At 36.8% G+C, this 19,765-nt stretch overlaps 2 protein-coding genes and 2 pseudogenes across 4 annotated transcripts; 3 read left to right on the plus strand and 1 right to left on the minus strand.

The window, feature by feature from the left end:
- Positions 1-3,124: 3,124 nt before the first annotated feature.
- On the plus strand, positions 3,125-3,988 carry LOC142538352 (pentatricopeptide repeat-containing protein At4g19191, mitochondrial-like; annotated as a pseudogene).
- On the plus strand, positions 3,987-4,874 carry LOC142538353 (pentatricopeptide repeat-containing protein At4g19191, mitochondrial-like; annotated as a pseudogene).
- Positions 4,875-4,966: 92 nt separating this feature from the next.
- Positions 4,967-13,733, minus strand: LOC142539782 (uncharacterized). The gene is made up of 8 exons (XM_075645487.1): positions 13,462-13,733; positions 13,218-13,320; positions 8,335-8,442; positions 6,590-6,699; positions 6,380-6,487; positions 6,259-6,304; positions 5,859-5,990; positions 4,967-5,462 (listed from the first exon to the last, which is right to left on the minus strand). Exons 1-8 carry the CDS (start codon positions 13,668-13,670, stop codon positions 5,379-5,381), a joined length of 900 nt encoding a protein of 299 aa, XP_075501602.1. The 5' UTR covers positions 13,671-13,733; the 3' UTR covers positions 4,967-5,378.
- A 1,481-nt stretch (positions 13,734-15,214) lies between these two features.
- On the plus strand, positions 15,215-18,125 carry LOC142539783 (SNW/SKI-interacting protein A-like). Of its 3 annotated transcripts, XM_075645489.1 has the most exons (3): positions 15,215-15,407; positions 15,595-15,665; positions 16,033-18,125. In XM_075645489.1, exon 3 carries the CDS (start codon positions 16,084-16,086, stop codon positions 17,884-17,886), a length of 1,803 nt encoding a protein of 600 aa, XP_075501604.1. In that variant the 5' UTR covers positions 15,215-15,407; positions 15,595-15,665; positions 16,033-16,083; the 3' UTR covers positions 17,887-18,125. The 3 variants fall into 3 exon arrangements, with proteins under 3 accessions (XP_075501604.1, XP_075501603.1, XP_075501605.1); XM_075645488.1 differs by lacking the exon at positions 15,595-15,665; XM_075645490.1 differs by lacking the exons at positions 15,215-15,407; positions 15,595-15,665 and adding an exon at positions 15,538-15,556.
- The last annotated feature ends 1,640 nt before the right edge of the window (positions 18,126-19,765 follow it).

A 19,765-nucleotide genomic window follows, 5' to 3' on the forward strand; every position in this document is an offset into this window, starting at 1 on the left:
GGGTCGTATTTTGTGAGACAAATATCTTATTTCGGTCATCCATGACAAAATATTACTTTTTATCGTGAATATCGGTAGAATTGACCCATAAAAATTTGTGAGACCGTCTCACAAGAAAACTACTATTTGGGGTGAAGTTACTCAAATTTATAATCTCAACTTACTAAATATTAGAATCCAAACTCAACGTTAATCGTAACTGCTAAATGCTAATAGACTAAAGTCAAGTTCAAGTACACAATCTTAACAAAAATAAATATTTTACAAAAAAGTAATGAATTGATTCTCAATCTCACTTAATTTTTTTTCTTTATATTTATTAATTCTTCACCGAAAACTTATCATGACATCATTTTATTATATGAAATGAATTTTTATGAATTCTTGAATTAAAAATGGTCGGTCAAAACTCAACAAAAAAAATAAATAAAAAGAGAGAAAAAAAAATCCCTCGAATTGAAATCACATGATCTAGCTTGTGCGATGAAGTTAGGCGGAACAAGATGTTTGGTGGTGTGAGACAGGCCAGCCCCCACCCAAGAGATTAAGCCACGTTATTTCCTTTTTCCCTTTCCTTTTCCCAAACAGCACCTTATCTTGATTAGGTCACGGCCCTCGCTGCCAGTGGAAATAAATAGACAAGGTGTTCGATATCACCACACACCATAATAATTCACATATTTCATCGACTCAAACACAAATTTTTGTTACATAAAATTTAATGTTATTCGTCGAAGATGACAGTAGTTTTCGCAACCGAGCAAGGTCTCCTTTACTTTTTCACTTCATATTTTTAATGGATTTTCAATCCCATTATTACCATCTCACATAAATTTACATTGCATTTTTCTAAAGAACTCGCAAGATTTCATGGGAACAAAATTATTTAGAGAAATCGTTGACCTTTTGAGACGATGACATATATCTCATCTCCATTGTCATCTCTTCGGGTCCCAAATGTTCCGTCCATGTGGTTTACTCGAGGCATATTTTGAGTTCAACTTGATTTGTAACGATATATTCTGAATTCGATAAAAATAAATCATTAAATGTATAACTTATAACAAAATTATATAGAGAAAATCTCAATAGTAAAAAAAAATCGAGATGACCAGTAGTACTCGGTAGTCAATAGAACAAACTTCGTGGGATGTTACTTGCATCACAAAGTAAGGTGAGTAGCGTTGGGGTGACCGACGAAAATATTTCGACACTCAAGTCAGTACCTGCTTGATAAAAGTTCAAAAGAACCAGAGCATTTGATTTTAAAAAAAATGAGTCTGCCTTGTAAATGTAATAGAGTTATCTAATTATTGATTTCGGAGAGTTTTACGGACTTTGATCTCAGTGGACTAGTTGAATTTGTGAGCTTTGATAATGAAATCCAATGAATAATTTTTTTAAAAAAGACTGATCTTCATTTAGTGGGCTGATTAATGAGCATAATCTTGCAAGCTACAATAATTGACTTATAAGCCATTAATAATGCCACACCAATAGAACTAATTTTAAAATACAAAAGTTACTTATATTTTCATAGAGTAGATCTCTTGTGAGACGATCTCACAAATCTTTATCTGTGAGACGGGTCAAACCTATCGATATTCACAATAAAAAATAATACTCTTAGCATAAAAATTAATATTTTTTCATAGATGACCCAAATAAGATATCAGTATCACAAAATACGACCCGTGAAACCGTCTCACACAAGTTTTTACTATTTTCATGACCTTGCAAAGTCTCTTCTCATTTGACTAAACATAATTAAAAGTTTAAACAATAAGATTATGATAATTTGTTATGTAATATGTTATCTTGAAATCATAAAAAACAAAAAAACAAAAAAACAAAAAAGCTCTTTGTTCCTGGCTCTCTCGTAAACACGAATCCAAATACACACGCAAATATATTTATCTTTCCATATTTGAGTCGAATTATAGCTAGATTATAGTTCAATCAATTAAACTACTCACAAATAAGCTAAACGCATATATCTTGCAATCAATTGAAGTTCTATATGAACAATATATAGTGTAATTAATTCAAGAAATAAAATTTTGTTTTAGAATCATTCAAACTTCGCTATCATGAAATGCCAAAACTTAATTACCGAGTGGATTCACTACACACGACCAAGCATGTGCATTGTCTTGATAGTGTACATTGCCCTTTAACCTTAAATATTCTCATTCACTTGTTTATGTTTTCAATGGGCGAACACAAAGATAATACAAGAACTCCATTACATTATCAAACTTTTTCCATGCAAAAAAGTGACATTATCGATATACATGTGTTATGTCTAAGTATCAATCGAAGGAATTTGTATATAAATACGACGTGATTAATATTTGTTATACCAGCAGATTAATTTTTGAGATGGCGACTGTTTTGCCCTCCAAATGTTTTTTTCTTGCTACCCTTTTCATCTTGCTAATTTGCTTCTTGTCATCAACTTCCACTCAAGGTATGAAATTTCCTATCTAGCTTGCTTTTGTTACCTAAAAAAAAAAGGATATGGAAGCTAAACAGATGATTTCGATTTCGATTTCAAGTTTCATTCTTACATACTATTGTTTCCAAAATATATAGATAGCAAATTCTGGTGAGGAAAGAACTTTTAAATGTTATCTCTAAAACAGACTATATATTGAATATATATTTTTGTCGATTTAGAGAGAAATTTACGGATGGAAGAGAGTGTTCTTCATGATCAACCACATGCAGAGGAAATGGTTGCGACAAAAGAAGAAATGGGGGGCAGTGAAGATTTAGCAACGATCGACTACGCTGCTCCACGAAAGAAAACTCCCATTCATAACTAGAAATTGATCAAGGAGATAAATTTAATCTGGCTGATCATGTAATCTCTATTTAAATTTATATATACGTAGATCAATGAAGATGATAGAGGTAATTTTGTTGATAAAATTCAGTACATATATATTATTTGAAATAGAGTGTAAAAATTCTTAAAGTTGTCCTTTATAAATTATTAGAATCGTGTTTTCTTTGATTAGCACTTTTCCCTTCTTAGCTTAAATAGCATCTAGAATAGGCGGTTGTACAGCATATGCATAAGAGAACATTTTTCTTCAAATAAATGAACGTAAGCAGGAAAATGGGAGTGCTTTTCCTCCCGTCAATTTGTTCCGTCTTCATTTTCAACATGGTATCAGAGCCCAGGTTTCCACCGTTATGTGTTGGACTGCCTATAATTAGGCCACCCGTTCTGCCCATAATTGGGTCACTTGTAAACTCCACGCTCCAGATGTTCATTCCTGGGCGTGAGAGAGGTGTGTTAATTGTCCCACATCGGCTGGCTTAATAACTTGGGAGTTGTATATAATGGGCTTGGACAATCCTCCCCTCTTGAGCTAGCTTTTGGGGTTGAGTTAGGTCCAAGTTCCATTCTTAACAATGCCCATGTTGCGAAAACGCCGTACAGTATAGATATATATGTACAGACCGATATGTATGTGAAATGCAATTCTTTGGAATGCGCTTATGAGATGTTTGACGAGGAAGAGTGGGTTTCGTCGATAGCGTTTTGTCTTTGTTTAATCGATGAGGAATCAATATTTAATTCCCGATGGGGTCACAATCATGAGGTTGACACAAATGGATATCTGGAAATAAGGACTGGAATCTGCTGAGTGCTGTTCATTGTTTTGGGATTAAATCTGGTTTTGAAGATGATGTGTCGGTTGCCAACACTTGGGTATCTGGACATGCCAATGTGGGGATTTGTGCTCTGCTGAAATGGTATTTAATGGCGTCAATTTGGATTCTTTAACCACTGTTTCATGGAATGCAATGATTGCAGGCTGTTCTTATGTTGAGGACACCGTGAAATCAATTGGGATTTACAAACAGATGCTTTGTATTTGACATAGGCTTGCTTTCTTCGTTTTCTCAGCCAGAATCTGTGTGTAACGGCATGCTGATTCATGGTCATGGAGTCAATATAGGTTGTTATGAAGATGTGCTTTCTTCGTTTGATATCGGCGTGTGCCAAAGTTGGAGCCCTGGAGGTGGGAAAATGGATCGATGATTTCATGGTTTCTAAGGGGTTAAAAGGAAATGTAATGGTGTGCAATGCATTGTTATATGTATGCGAAATGTGGTAGCATACAAGATGCTGGGGGAAATTTTTCATGCAATTGATGGGAAGAGTTGTTTCTTGAACAACTATGATTGCAGGATACGGACAACATGGAAAGTTTCAAGAGTCGTCGTATCTTGTGGATCAGATGTTGAAGTTGGTTTAGAGCCGAATGACGCGACATTTCTTACTGTTCTTCAGGCTTGTACTCATGCTGGTTTCTTGAAGGGTGGGGATTCATTGAGAAGATGGCTAAAGTTTATGTATTGATTCCTGGTTTAGATTACTATGCGTGTATGGCTGAACTCATTGGACGTCAAGGAAAGCTGAAGTAGCATTGGAGTTTATTAAACGCATACCCATTAAACCAGATGCAGGGGTGTGGGGAGCTTTGCTTTGTGACTGCAAGCTTCATCGAAATTTGGGGATTGCTGAATATGCGGCACGTCACCTTTTTTAACATGAACCACAGGCTGCGACTCCATATGTTGAAATGACTAATATTTACGCATCACAAAAGAGTGGGAGGGGTTTGCAGCTATGCGTAGAGAAATGAAGAGCAAGCAAGTGATAAAATCTCCAGGTCAAAGTGTGATACTTATGGAAAGCGCTACTCATTTACAGTGGAAGATAGGTACCATCTAAAAGGTATCAAATATTTGAAGCATTGGATAACTTAGGTTTGCAGTTGAAAGATGAAATGGAGTTGTTCTCTAAAGGAAATGCTATCTACACAAGTTCTCGTGGAACCAATGTGAAATCTTAACTATACTTTAGCTAGCCTATTCCATGTGGTTTCATTTGGATTCATTCATTATGTGGTGAAAATGTTAAGCCAACTTTCCAATAGAGAAGACCTTATAAAGAACATTATGATTATGGCAACCATTTTCACTAAAATCCAAAATTCGAAATCTAAATAACGTTTCCTTGAAATAATTAAAGACACGAATACGTATGCAGTTCAAGACAAGGGCTAATAAACATTTTCAATGGCTTGTTCACCGTAAGAAAACATAGAGGCATAGAGACCTTTCAGTACCTGGGCTGTTGCCATCTTACATCAGCATCTCCCGTAGAATGGCGAGGATTGGATGATATGACTCAACTCAAGTTTAATACTTGGCCACTGTTTTACGCGTGTACAGCTGAGTCCACTCCACTCAGAGACGGTATTAGCAATGAGTAACTTCAAATTGAGGGGACGGCAGTCTTTGAATCCAGAAGGATGAGACAACATGAAAGTGAAACCTAAATCTCTTAATTTTTTTCAGGCTTTCCAGACGCGAATTGATCCATCAACCGAAGCAGAAATCATACAACTGTCCTTGGGGTGATAACTTACACTAGTCACCTGTCACAGAAGTGTCAGAGACAGCAAATGAAGCAAAGGAACAAATTTTGTGAAAGCTTTCACAGAACTATGGTTAAAACTCAGGCGAGGACCATAAAACTCAACAAACTAAGGAGAATACATCTCTCTCCTAGTAAACGGGAAATGTTGGCATAGTAGATGTGTTTCTTTTAGCATCTTCCTCAAGGACGTCTCAACTTAAGAAGAATTCTACACAAATTTCTTTGGGCTCCTGATTAAATATTAAAAAGCAACCTCACTACATATGATGCCACAAAGAGCATATAAGAAGCCATTTCAATTGCAAAAGCTAACTGGACCAAACGTTGACGAGCATAAAAATTTTAGTGCAAGGACACAGGGAAATATGTTGAAGAAAAGATAAAGAAACTTTACCACAGACGAATGAGCTCGAAAACTAGACACAACAGATGCATCCACAAGATCCCAAAAATAAATAAAACCATCTTCTGAACCACCAGTCACATGGGCATCTGTGTTCGTAAGGCAGCAATCCATCTTAAAAGACTGATAGATACGAAGATAACAATCGAATTAGAAATTTAACCCGAGAAAAAATCAATGCTATGAAATTGCAGATGTATTGAAGAAGGAAAAGTGATCACGAGGCTGCAGGAATACATCAAAATAAATAGTCAGCAAACATTGGAAGAAAGGTGGAAACCATGCACAGGTCACCAATGAACAGTTGAAACAAATATTTACAGTGTGTTTAACTATCTTAGAATGTAAAAAGGTGTCTTTGCAAGTCTTAACAATATGCATCAGCACTAACCTTGCTTGTATGGCCTCTGTATTCTTGCAAAAGTTCACCAGTTGTTCTGCAACAAATATGGAATCAAGAAACAACGTAGCTTTGTTGAATGCAAAGACACTAGTAAACTTCTGTCTTTTACCTGTCTAAAAGACGCAGAGTGGAATCCAGACAACTGGCTAACACACAGTTACTATCATTTGAGAGAGAAATACAGTTGACGGGCTGCCCCAAGTCATCGGATATTTCCCTGTTCAGAACCATCAATATTTCAGAAATTCGAGTCTCTATGCCTCATGAGAACAAAGAAGTGACCTCATGGAATCCAGTAATGTCATTATAGACAACCTACCTACCAATTCGAATATCAAATGTTCGCACAGTTCCGTCAACACTTCCGGCAATTATCTCAGTTTTTGTTAGACAAATGGACATCACGCTATCAGAAAACGTGTCGATTATCTGAAACATACACGAGTAAGCATATCAATTTCTTTGACATCATTATATTGAAATCATCGGGAAAGAAGGCAAATCACAGATGAAACAACACAGAATCTAGTGTGTAGAACATGGTATTTAACTAGGAAAAAGCTTAATGGTGTCCAATCAAATAGAATCTTATCACTATGACATATTCTACGTTAAGGTAAAAGTCAAGGGATTTCAATATGACACCCAGAGTCAAAATTCCCAGGGTGGTACATGGTCTACAATATGAGTAGTTAATGCTGAAAAATGGAAACACCATCAATGACTGAGCGATGAGGAGCATGAATAAACCAATCATCCAGAATGAAAGACATGAAAGATTTGATATATACTACTCACATCAACAAGGTACATCCTTTTCGAAAGTTCATCACATAAAAATTACAAAGTTAAGCGTACTTGACCTATGACGATTTTCGGATGAATGACCCCTGTGAATTTTCTAGTGATGATATAAGCACGACGAAAAGACATGTGCTGATATGGTGAGGACAGTCATCGAATCCAGGACGTTAGATTTAAGTTTTAAACATTTCATACTAAATGATCGGTTACAACCCCAAAAATAAATCCAAGAGCCTAGATTGAGAAGAATGGTTTCATGGACTTTGATTTAGAGCTTTGATATGGTGTATTGTTAGCACCAAATGTAAAATTTATCAGGTTGTTGCTTGAGACGCCATTTTAATTTAGAGAAAATCAACATAGCCCATAACACCGATTTGCAGCTTTTTTACCTTAAAACTTTCTCTAGTTGTCAAAGTGGTGATTATCACCCCACAAGCTTTCATCTTAGACTCGTTGAGGTCAAGTACACGTATCTAATAATTATGCTCAAATAACTTAAATCAATACTCAAAAACCTTTTGAGATGTTAATTTCAACCATTCTATCATTTTTTTCTTTAAGACTACTGATATCAACTATCACTACTCACAGGTGCTTCCAATAGGGTCCATTAGGTAAACATGTACAAACCACCTTAAATGTGTATTTTATTTCTTATCTTATTTTCACTAGCTGCTACACAACCTTTGCTTTAATATACTAGTTTTTCATTTGACCGTCCTCTATACAGCAACTCATCCATTTTAACACAAATCCTTCGTATGTAGTCCATATCAAGTCAAGACTCACAGCCACATAGATTCGCCTGAATTAAAGCACCATAAACCTTCCATGTTAATTTTCATAACATTCCGGGGTCCAGTAAAACTATGGTTTCAGTTCGATTCAGATGGTTATAGGAGAATGTCTTAGTTTATAAGGACATATCCATCATCGCATGGGATTTACTCTCATAATCTTCTCCCGATATTGACGTGGTTTTTGAACTAGTATGAGGATTTGCACACTCATAATCAGCAGCATTTTCAGCTCACACACTGCTCTTGTTAAGGGAATATATATGTTCTAGATCCTCACAAACAAGTAGCCTGTATTCCAAAATTCATTTTCATCACTTTAGGCTTTATCTAATCCTCATCTTCAATATAGTATCCGAGCCAAATAAAAAATTAAATTATTAAATGCTCCCCTGCAGCCTTTTCTATCTATGAATCACCCCATGTATAACTTTTTGGCAAGAGGAATGAAAAAATTAACCTGAATGGGTTCGGTGCTGTGAGATCTGCAGTCCCAAGCACGCACAGAACGATCATAGCCAGCTGACATTACCACTGATGAATACTCGTTAAATTTCACAGCATTCACCTACCATCAAGGGAGAACGACTTTAAAATACCATCGTACATGCTCTTGAAAATTTCAGAATTCCACATTCAAATCAGGCCATCAACTAGATACACTAATCTCTAAATCACTATAACAAAAAGAAAAGCCCATTTGCTGTTGGGGTTGTTAGAATTGAAGTTGAAGTTGTCAAAATTGATTCAGTTAATAAGTCCTATTATTTAGGATATGTAGGTAGTGTTTGACCATTTCCTTAGCTACTTACCATGTTATTAGGTACTGTAAAACATGGTGTGTTATTTCAATTTTATCTCTTTTGTAAGGCCTATATAAGCCAACGGCTTGCATTCAATAAAGACATATTGTTTCCTTATATTCTTTCCAAGTTGCTGTGTGCTTATATTTCACAACAATCTGGTATCAGAGCAGCATCAAGGGCCTGTTTGTGAGAGAAAAGAAACAGCAGTTTAGTCATTGGAGTATGGCAACTGAAAATAATTTCGTTCAACCTGCAATTCCTAAGTTTGATGGCCATTACGATCATTGGTCCATGCTTATGGAAAATTTCCTTCGTTCGAAGGAGTATTGGGGCTTGGTAGATACTGGAATCCCTACTGCACCAGAAGGAGTTGAGCTTACTGAAGCCCAACAAAAAACAATTGCAGATCAGCAGCTGAAAGACTTGAAGGTGAAGAATTATTTGTTCCAAGCCATTGATCGAACTATTATGGAGACAATTCTCAACAACGACACTGCCAAGAACATTTGGGACTCTATGAAGCAGAAGTACCAAGGTTCTACAAGAGTAAAAAGAGCACAACTTCAAGCTCTTCGGAAAGAATTTGAGGTTCTACATATGCAAGAGGGTGAGAGTGTTGATGCATACTTTGCTCGAACACTCATCATAGCAAACAAGATGAAAATTCATGGTGAAAACATGCAGTAAGTGGTGATTATTGAAAAGATCTTGAGATCAATGATTTCAAGATTTGACTATGTTGTGTGTTCGATTGAAGAGTCTAATAACTTAGACACCCTAACCATTGATGAATTACAGAGCAGTCTACTGGTACATGAGCAGAGGATGAATGGGCATGGAGGCGATGATCAGGCATTAAAGGTAACTTATGATGATAAACAGGGTGGAAGAGGAGGCGGTCGAGCTCGTGGAGCCTTTCGAGGAAGAGGCAGAGGAAGAGGTAGACAAACATTCAACAAAGCTACAATTGAGTGTTATAAGTGTCATCAATTAGGACACTTTCAATATGAGTGTCCAAAATGGGAAATGCTGAGCTTGAAGAGAAAGAAGAAATGTTGTTGATGTCATACGTGGAGCTTAATCAATCGAGGACCGGAGCAGTCTGGTTCCTTGACTCAGGGTGTAGCAATCACATGTGTGCAAATAAGGAGTGGTTCTTGGATCTTGATGAGGACTTCCGGCAATTTGTGAAGCTCGGGAATAACTCCAAAATGACAGTGTTGGGAAAGGGCAACATTAGGCTGCACATTGCTGGAATTACTCAGGTAATCACTGAGGTTTTTTATGTACCTGAGTTAAAGAATAACCTATTCAGTATTGGACAATTGCAAGAAAGAGGGGTAACTATTTTGATACAACAAGGAGTATGTAAAATCTATCATCCCAAGAAAGGACTCATCATGCAAACAACAATGTCTGCAAACAGAATGTTCGTATTGCTTGCAAAAATTCTGCTTAAAGATCCCACTTGTTTCCAAACAATTCTTGAAGACAACACTCACCTTTGGCACTGTAGATATGGGCATCTAAGTTTCAAAGGGCTAAAAACCTTACAGTATAAGCAAATGGTGAGAGGATTACCACAGTTAAAGGCCCCATCCAAAATATGCACTGATTGCATGGTGGGAAAACAGCACAGGGATGCAATTTCAAAGAAAAGCTTATGGAGAGCATCACAAAAACTACAGTTGGTACATGCTGACATTTGTGAACCCATTAAGCCTGTTTCAAACAGTAATAAGAGGTATTTCATAAGTTTTATTGATGATTACAGTCGTAAAGTGTGGATATATTTTCTTGGTGAAAAATCTGAAGCCTTTACTATCGTCAAGGATTATAAAAATCTTGTTGAAAAAGAAACAGGGACTTTCATTCGTTGTCTGCGCACAGACAGGGGTGGAGAGTTCACCTCTCACGAGTTCAATGTCTTTTGCAAATCTAATGATATTAGAAGGCAGCTCACTGCAGCATATACTCTCCAACAAAATGGAGTAGCTGAGCGCAAGAACAGGACAATCATGAACATGGTCAGAAGCATGTTATCGGAGAAGCAAGTTCCAAAAAATTTCTGGCCAGAAGCAATAAATTGGACATCACATGTGCTCAATAGAAGTCCTACATTGGCAGTAAAAGACATGACTCCTGAAGAGGCTTGGACTGGTATCAAACCCAATGTTGATTATTTTCGGGTTTTTGGATGCATTGGTCATGTTCATGTATCAGATAATAAAAGAAAAAAGTTGGATGACAAGAGTTTCCAGTGTGTGCTGCTGGGAATAAGTGAAGAGTCTAAAGCATACCGACTTTATGATCCAGCATCCAAGAAAATAGTTGTAAGCAAAGATGTGGTTTTTGAAGAAAATAAGTGTTGGGTTTGGGGGAGAAGTGATGAAGCAGTAAGATCAGATATTCTTGAGTGGGGAGAGAGTAATGAGGAAGGAATTGAACATGATCAAAGTGAAGCAGAATCTGAAGAGGAATTGGCAGCAGAAGAAGAAGGGGGGGAGATTGGCTCATCTCCAAATGAATTTTCATCACTTGAGTCACCTGAAGATAATACTCCAACCTCTGAAGAAAACTTGCCAAGAGAGAGGAATAGAAGAGTACCATTTTGGATGAGAGATTATGCAATTGGGGAAGAATTATCAGAAGAAGAAGTTACACACAACAACTTGGTTCTTTTTGCCTCAACTACTGATCCGACTACCTTTGAAGAAGCAGTTCAAAGTTCCAAGTGGAGAGCTGCAATGGATTTAGAAATAGCAGCAATTGAAAAAAATGAGACCTGGGAGTTGACAGATTTACCTCAAGGAACAAAGCAGATTGGGGTAAAGTGGATCTTTAAAACTAAACTTAATGAAAATGGTGAGGTTGACAAGTGTAAGGCTCGGTTAGTGGCGAAAGGATATGCACAACAGCAGGGCATAGATTATACTGAGGTGTTTGCGCCTGTGGCTAGGTGGGATACCATTCGAATGATAATTGCTTTAGCAGCCCAAAATAGTTGGATTGTGTATCAACTTGATGTCAAAAGCGCTTTCTTGCATGGAGAGTTAAATGAACCGGTGTTTGTTGAACAACCACAAGGTTATGAGAAGAAAGGTGAAGAGTATAAAGTGTACAAATTGAAGAAGGCATTATACGGTCTTAAACAAGCCCCTCGTGCTTGGTACAGCCGGATTGAAGCATACTTTGTCAAAGAGGGATTTGAAAGGTGCAACTATGAATACACTTTATTCATAAAAAAAGATGTTGGAGGTAAAATTTTGGTTGTTAGCTTATATGTTGATGATTTAATATTTACTGGTAATGATGAGAGTCTGTCTGCTAAGTTCAAAAGCTCTATGAAACTTGAATTTGATATGACTGATTTGGGTAAAATGAAATATTTTCTTGGTGTTGAGGTTTTACAAAATCCTGAAGGAATTTATATTACTCAAAGAAAATATGCAAAAGAAGTTTTGGAGAGGTTTAGGATGGGGAAGAGTAATAGTGTGAAGAATCCCATTGTTCCTGGTGTCAGATTGATGAAAGATGAAGAAGGAGCCAAGGTGAATGCTACCATGTACAAACAATTGGTCGGAAGTCTTATGTATCTAACTGCAACAAGGCCAGACTTGATGTATGTGGTGTCTCTCATTAGCAGATTCATGGCAAGTCCAACCGAGTTGCATTTACAAGCTGCAAAGAGGGTGTTGAGGTACTTGAAAGGTACTGTGGATTTGGGAATCTTTTATCAAAATAAAGGTAGAGGAGAATTGATGGCATATACAGACAGTGATTATGCAGGAGATGTGGACGACAGGAAAAACACTTCAGGTTATGTGTTTCTACTCAATGAAGGAGCTGTGTCATGGTCCTCAAAGAAACAGCCTGTAGTAACTTTGTCCACTACTGAAGCAGAGTTTGTGGCAGCTGCTTCTTGTGCTTGTCATGGGGTATGGATGAGGAGAATATTGGAGAAGCTTGGTCATTCTCAAGACAAGTGTACTACTGTGTTATGTGACAACAGTTCTACAATTAAGCTATCCAAGAACTCAGTCATGCATGGACGTAGCAAACACATTGATGTAAGGTTTCATTTCTTGCGTGATTTGACTAAAGATGGAATTGTTGAGCTGAAGCATTGTGTCACACGAGAACAAGTTGCAGACATCATGACAAAACCACTTAAGCTGGATGTGTTTTTGAAGCTACGCAAGTCCTTGGGTGTGTGTGAGGTACCAAGAATAAACTGAAAGCACAGCTGCTATCAGTTTAGGGGAGAAATTGTTGGGGTTGTTAGAATTGAAGTTGAAGTTGTCAAAATTGATTCAGTTAATAAATCCTATTATTTAGGATATGTAGGTAGTGTTTGACCATTTCCTTAGCTACTTACCATGTTATTAGGTACTGTAAAACATGATGTGTTTATTTCAATTTTATCTCTTTTGTAAGGCCTATATATGCCAACGGCTTGCATTCAATAAAGATAGATTGTTTCCTTATATTCTTTCCAAGTTGCTGTGTGCTTATATTTCACAACATTTGCACTAACCTCACTATCATGGCCACGAAATTTCCGAATAACACGACCAGTAGCCACATCCCAGTAAAATACTTGCCTATCTCCTCCACATGAACAAAGCTTCGAATTATCCCTACCAAAACAGTTAACGGATGAGTAACAAAAGTAACGAATAAAAGACGGGCCTTTTATTTTTCAACAGCTAATAGAAGCATATCATTATCAATTGAACTATTGTTTTTTGAATTTCCTAGGTTTTCTAATGGGTTCTTACGAGGTGACATGGACATCGCGAACTTCGCGGCCGTGGGACTTGTAGGTCTTGATATGCAATCCCCGGTGAGGATTCCATAGCCGTATCGTGCGATCTTTGCCGCAGCTGAGGCAGTACTCGCCGTTCCCGTTGAACCTGGCCGCTAACACCGCGCCCTCGTGCCCTCGGAGCACGTACGCCTCCGTCCTCGGCAATTCCCCGGCGCTCATTCGTCTTCAAATTACCGATTTATGTTCTCCACTAGCTGCAAAAATACTCTCAGTCGCCGTTAAGAGGCCTCAAGCCCAAACATTTAATGTGCTAAATTCCTTAATTGGACTGTTTCTATGGATTCTGTGCAAGTTACCATGCTCATTGTATATTCTTATTTACTTTAGATTATTATTATTGTTATTATTATATAAACAATCTACTTAGGGCTTATGCAATAGTTTGTCAAATATATAAACAATCTACTTGATCTGTAAGAGTCCGATTTTTGAGAGGGTCCAACATATATATTTTGAGTTGATGATCTATTTCAATAATTTTTTTTTCAATATTAAATAAAAAGAAGAGATATTTGAATATTTTTTTGTTTATAATTGATCAAACTCGATCTTTTTTCATGTTCGATTTGAACAATTTAAACAATATCAAGAGATTTTGGTACTTTTGTTGAGTTTGGATAAGTTAACGAGTTATACTTAATAAGCTTGATGAAGTTTTGTATAGAACTTCAACAATTTTTTAAGATGTTACAGTGTTTGGCAAAACTGAACGATCTATTATCAAATATTTGTATTGCCTATAAGATTTTGTTAACTATCATAGTAACTATTGCATAAGTTGAAAGAAACTTATCGAAGTTGAAGTTAATAAATAATTATCTTCAATCAATAATCACAAAATAAACTAAATGAGCTAGCTATGTTGTTGATTGCCAAAGAAATGATCTGAAAACTGGATTATACAAATTAGATATATATATATTTCTTCTAAAATAGCTAGACGATTATTATTTATGTAATTATTTCAAATATTTATTGACTTATTTTTAATGTAATATATTGTTTTTGTGCATTTATATACTATTTATTATATTTATTATTTACTAACTGGATTTAGCATTATTTATTCCATCAACAGAACTTATTTTTAGATTTTTGCTTCAGATTCCATCAAACACATGTACGGTTTTGGGATGACCCGAATACTTATATGATGCGCACGCCAGACGTCCCCCACAGGTGTTCTTCGAATTGCATGCCAGACACCTCGATGATTAACCATTCCATTTTTGAAGAAGAATTTTTGGCTTAAAGGTATATTGGTGGGTAGTATGACGTACTAAATTTTGAATTGGATCAATTTTAACTAACTCGATTATTTGTTTGTTTTATAAGTTATATATATAAAAGATTCTAAATTATTTCAGATAATTTATATTTATATATGGGTAAATGTGTGTCTTTTTCAGAGGAAAAATTTTGAGATTAATTTAACATTTTCTATGTGATTTCCAATTTTCTATTAATAAATAATAAATAAATAATATATATTAAAAGTATATTATTATCACTTATGAGCCCTTATATATCGGGCCTGGTATATATGTTACAAGCTGGGCCATCATGGCCTAGCCGTGTCCAATCAAAGAGAGGGAACAAATTTGCATCGAATTTATTTCTAAATATTTTGTTTGATAAATAAATTATTATTATATTTTTATACTTTTTAATCAAATTTCAATCGATCCAATTCATCCACTCGGCCAAAACCCTCGGCCACCACCGCTGGAACACCTCCACCTCCGCCCATTTTCCTCCGTTACCTCCACCTGTGTATTAGCGTGTTTTCCCCCCTTTCCAAGCTCCGATTCAACAGATTAGAGAATCCACCAATCGTTCCTCCGCCATCGCTACCTCCATCTGCCGACTGTTTTTCAGCGACTAAGCCACCCCTACGTGAGTCTCATATCCAATTTTCCCACTCTTTACACCTTTGAAGCTCACACTCCATCTCTTTGTTAGTCATTAAGTTCAGATTTTTGTATGGATTTTTTATTTTTGTTTTATAATATCTGATCTACTTTATATTTTTCACCTATTTCTTGGTTTGACCTCCTTTTCTGTGCTTAATTTTGTTTTTCAGATTTTACATGACGCTGGAGCTCGTTCTCGAGCCCTAAGTATTTTAACTGCTTAAATTCATATTGAGCTGAGGTTCGAATCTTTTCGGAGGAAAAATTCAGTAATATTTATACGACTATACCCGTGTTCTAACTTCTAAACGTCATAAGCTGTTATCAAAAATGAATATCAGAAAAAAAACGATCTAGTTAAGCCTCTATGCATTACTAGTCTTCATTTTGGAATTTGATTTTGTAATTCAGTTCGCACAACACTTAAAAATGGTGTTTCTTACACAAAATCATCTCAAATCCTGAGCTTATGATTCAATTATAACGTTACTGTTTTGACTATAGAAAAATAGACTCAGAGTTATCTGATGTTTACCAGATTAACATGCTACGAGTCTTCCTTTTAATATGCTGTTTAGGTTGGTTTATGACCTTTTTGTTTTTTGCAGGGTCTTTGCAGTAGTATACTTTTTCTTATTTTGATATATTAAGTTTCTAGAATGGTGGTATTGAAAGACATTCTTCCAAAGGCAAAGTCATCGGTAAATACAAATTATGATCACACCAACGATCCATGGTTTAAAAGTAGGTACAGTTTGTCTGAGGCTGAGAATGTAGAGACCTTCAAGGCCAAGCCAGTGCCCCCATACTTGAAACGGGCTGGATTTAAGCCCTCAAAACCTGATGACTTCGGGGATGGAGGGGCATTCCCTGAAATTCACTACGCACAACACCCACTTGGCATGGGCCGGAGTACTGGTCAGAAGCCTTCTGGGAAGACTTTACCCCTCACTGTGGATGAGAGCGGGAACTTGAGATACGATTCTATCGTGAGGCAGAATGAGAATGCAAAGAAGATTGTATATTCACAGCATTCAGATTTGGTTCCAATGGTTGTGAAGGATAAAGATGAAGTGGAGGAGGAGATGGATGTGGATGAGAAGCAGAAAGAGATCGATGAGACTACACAAGACACCAAGGCTGCCCTTGAGAAGATTGTTAACGTGAGGTTGAGTGCTGCGCAGCCCAAAAATGTTCCCACTCAGTCTTCAGATTCTAAGTTTATTAAGTACAAACCATCACAGCAGTCTGCAGCTTTTAACTCGGGGGCCAAGGAGAGAATTATTCGGATGGTAGAGATGCCAGTAGATCCTTTGGAGCCTCCCAAGTTTAAGCACAAGAGGGTTCCAAAGGCTTCTGGTTCTCCGCCAGTGCCAGTTATGCATTCTCCGCCTCGTCCCGTGACTGTGAAGGACCAACAGGACTGGAAAATCCCACCTTGTATTTCTAATTGGAAAAATGCCAAGGGTTACACCATACCACTGGATAAGCGGCTGGCTGCAGATGGGCGGGGTCTTCAGGATGTACAGATAAATGATAATTTTGCCAAGTTATCAGAGGCTTTGTATGTTGCTGAACAGAAAGCAAGAGAAGCTGTTGCAGTGCGATCCAAGGTTCAGAAGGAGATGATGATGAAAGAAAAGGAGAAGAAGGAAATGGAACTACGAGAGTTGGCACGAAAGGCACGATCTGAGAGAACTGGTGTTGCTCCAGCTGCTGCTGTGCCAATGCCTTCTGAGAGGGGTGCGATCAATGGCGGTGACATAAGGATGGATTATGAGAGCGTAAGAGACGCCCCAAAGGAAACCAAAGAAGAGAGAGAGGAGAGATCGAATCGGGAGAAAATTCGCGAGGAGCGGCGTAGAGAGAGGGAGAGAGAGAGGAGGCTGGAGGCGAAAGATGCTGCTATGGGGAAGAAGAGCAAAATTACAAGGGATAGAGACCGTGATATTAGTGAGAAAGTTGCTCTTGGAATGGCCTCCACTGGAGGAAGGGGAGGTGAAGTTATGTACGATCAGAGGTTGTTTAACCAGGAGAAAGGAATGGATTCTGGTTTCGCCACGGATGATGCTTACAACATCTATGACAAGGGCCTGTTTACTGCTCAATCAACTATGAATACTCTATATAAACCTAAGAAAGATGTAGATGATGAGATGTATGGAGGTGAAGATGAGCAGCTAGAGAAGTTAATCAAAACTGAGCGTTTCAAGCCTGACAAGGCATTTGCAGGTACGTCCGAGAGGACTGGGCCTAGAGACAGGCCTGTTGAGTTTGACAAGGAGCAGCAGCCCGAGGAAGATCCCTTTGGCTTGGATCAGTTTTTGACGGAGGTCAAGACAGGCAAGAAAGCAATGGACAAAGTTGGAAGTGGAGGTACCTTAAAGGCCAGTGCTGGATCCATGCGAGATGGCTTTGAAGGGTCAGGTAGGTCGCGAATCAACTTTGAGAGGGGTCGCTAAGTTGGCGTTTGCTTCAGTTGAGACACTTATATAGGTACAAATATATGTTTTTTGTACCTGCTATCCTGCTTGCTTATTTTAACTGTACTTTGAGTTTTACCTAGTTGTTTCGTCATAGTAATTACAATAATCTGTATTCGTGTTTTATCAATCATTCAGGTTTTATCAATCGCCTGTTCTATGACTATGTTGTTACATTGTATTGGTGAAATTGTCTTGACTAGATTGTAATGTCAACATCGATTGGCTTTAGATTTTAAATCCGGTATATCGATATGTCAACAAAACGAACTTTACAAAACCTTGTAGCGAGTGTAGAATCTTATATAGCCAGATTTAGAGGGAAACGTGCAGAAATTTACGAGGGTGCTATTGCCAATCTTTGTAATTTGCACCATCTGTTGTGTTCCGAACATTCAGTGTTTCGGCAATCTACATGGTCCAATCTGGTCCCTTGTGTACTTTTAAGAGAATACGTGCCACAAAATTAGAAGTTTTTTTTTAGAAATATCACCCAAGTATTATTTACTTTTTTGAACGTATATATACGTGAAGAAGAGAGGAAATATTTTTTTTCCATTTTAATATTGCTTTGGGTTGTTTTAACGACTTTGTTTATAAATTGGAAATGGTTGGTAATAAAAAAAATAAGACTAGCCTTATTGATCATGGGTTTTAACTGGCGGAGTTTCACCAATTTAGTTTGAATGCTTGAATTCTGAGATTATGACTGTGAAGTTCAATTAGATCGTTGGTGAATACTGTCCGCAGACTAAAATTTTCGTTTTTGTATCAAACACAAGCTGTGATGTGATGTTTCTAGTTATCATCTGCACATTTCATTCTATTGGAAAAGTGAGAGATTTGTATAGAAAAAGGAAACAAAGGCGCTAGGCCCAGCCGATCACACTGAAAAAGTTGGTCATTTGCTCAGGCGGCCCTAGGCGTTGACTAATCGGCCCTACGCATCCTTGGTGCCGTGGATTGTTAGGATCTTTAGGTTTTTTGAAAAGTATTTTGGGCTTTCAAGTTCAATTAAAAAATGAAATAAAATTTTTTTAACAAGTCGTAAACCAAAGTCCAACAAAAAATTACGATTTGTTTGCTTGTCCTAACATATCAAACTTCATCCTCGTTTGCTATCTAGAGTGAGAGAATTTTATGATGATAATTTTTTATCCGAAGTAGAAGATGAAAACTACAATGATAATGTTGAGTTTTTGTCCAGTAACGAACACGTTGTTGAAAAATATGGAGATGAAGTGAAGTAAATTTGTGATATTTTATCAGTTGTGTAATTTTGAACTCAATTTAAATTTGATGTTATTGTATTGAAGTTATAACATGTGATGTGATGTGATGTCTACTCTTCTTATAGACTTCTGACTAATACTTAGCTAATTTTAAAACGTATAGAAAAAGTGAGATGGTGTGAAGTGCTAGTATTTATATTAAAGGTTAAATCTGTCAAATAATTTTTTTTTTTTAAAAAGGTGATGTAATTATAGTGTGTATATTACTTATGGAAACTCAAATTTATGTTACCATTATTTTTGGTTGTATAATAATAATAATAATAATAACAATAATAACAATAATATTATTAGTATAACCTTGGGTGATTTTTGACTTCTCAAATTGATTGAGGTTTTCTCCCTTGTTCGAGTAACTAGGTTTATGTTTTTCGTCACTTGATTTCGATTTCTATCCACCGCATGACACTTTCTTCGGATGGATTCAGTCTTAGTCGAATTTTTTTTTTCCAATTATATTTACTTTATTTAATATGCTGTAAAATATTTACTTCTAAAATATAAACTAAATTATTTTTATTTTTGATAAAATGAAAATGTGAACCTATTCAAGAGCTACTCATGAG

The sequence above is a fragment of the Primulina tabacum genome, chromosome 3 (genome assembly GCF_025594145.1).
Source record: "Primulina tabacum isolate GXHZ01 chromosome 3, ASM2559414v2, whole genome shotgun sequence".
NCBI lineage: Eukaryota > Viridiplantae > Streptophyta > Magnoliopsida > Lamiales > Gesneriaceae > Primulina > Primulina tabacum.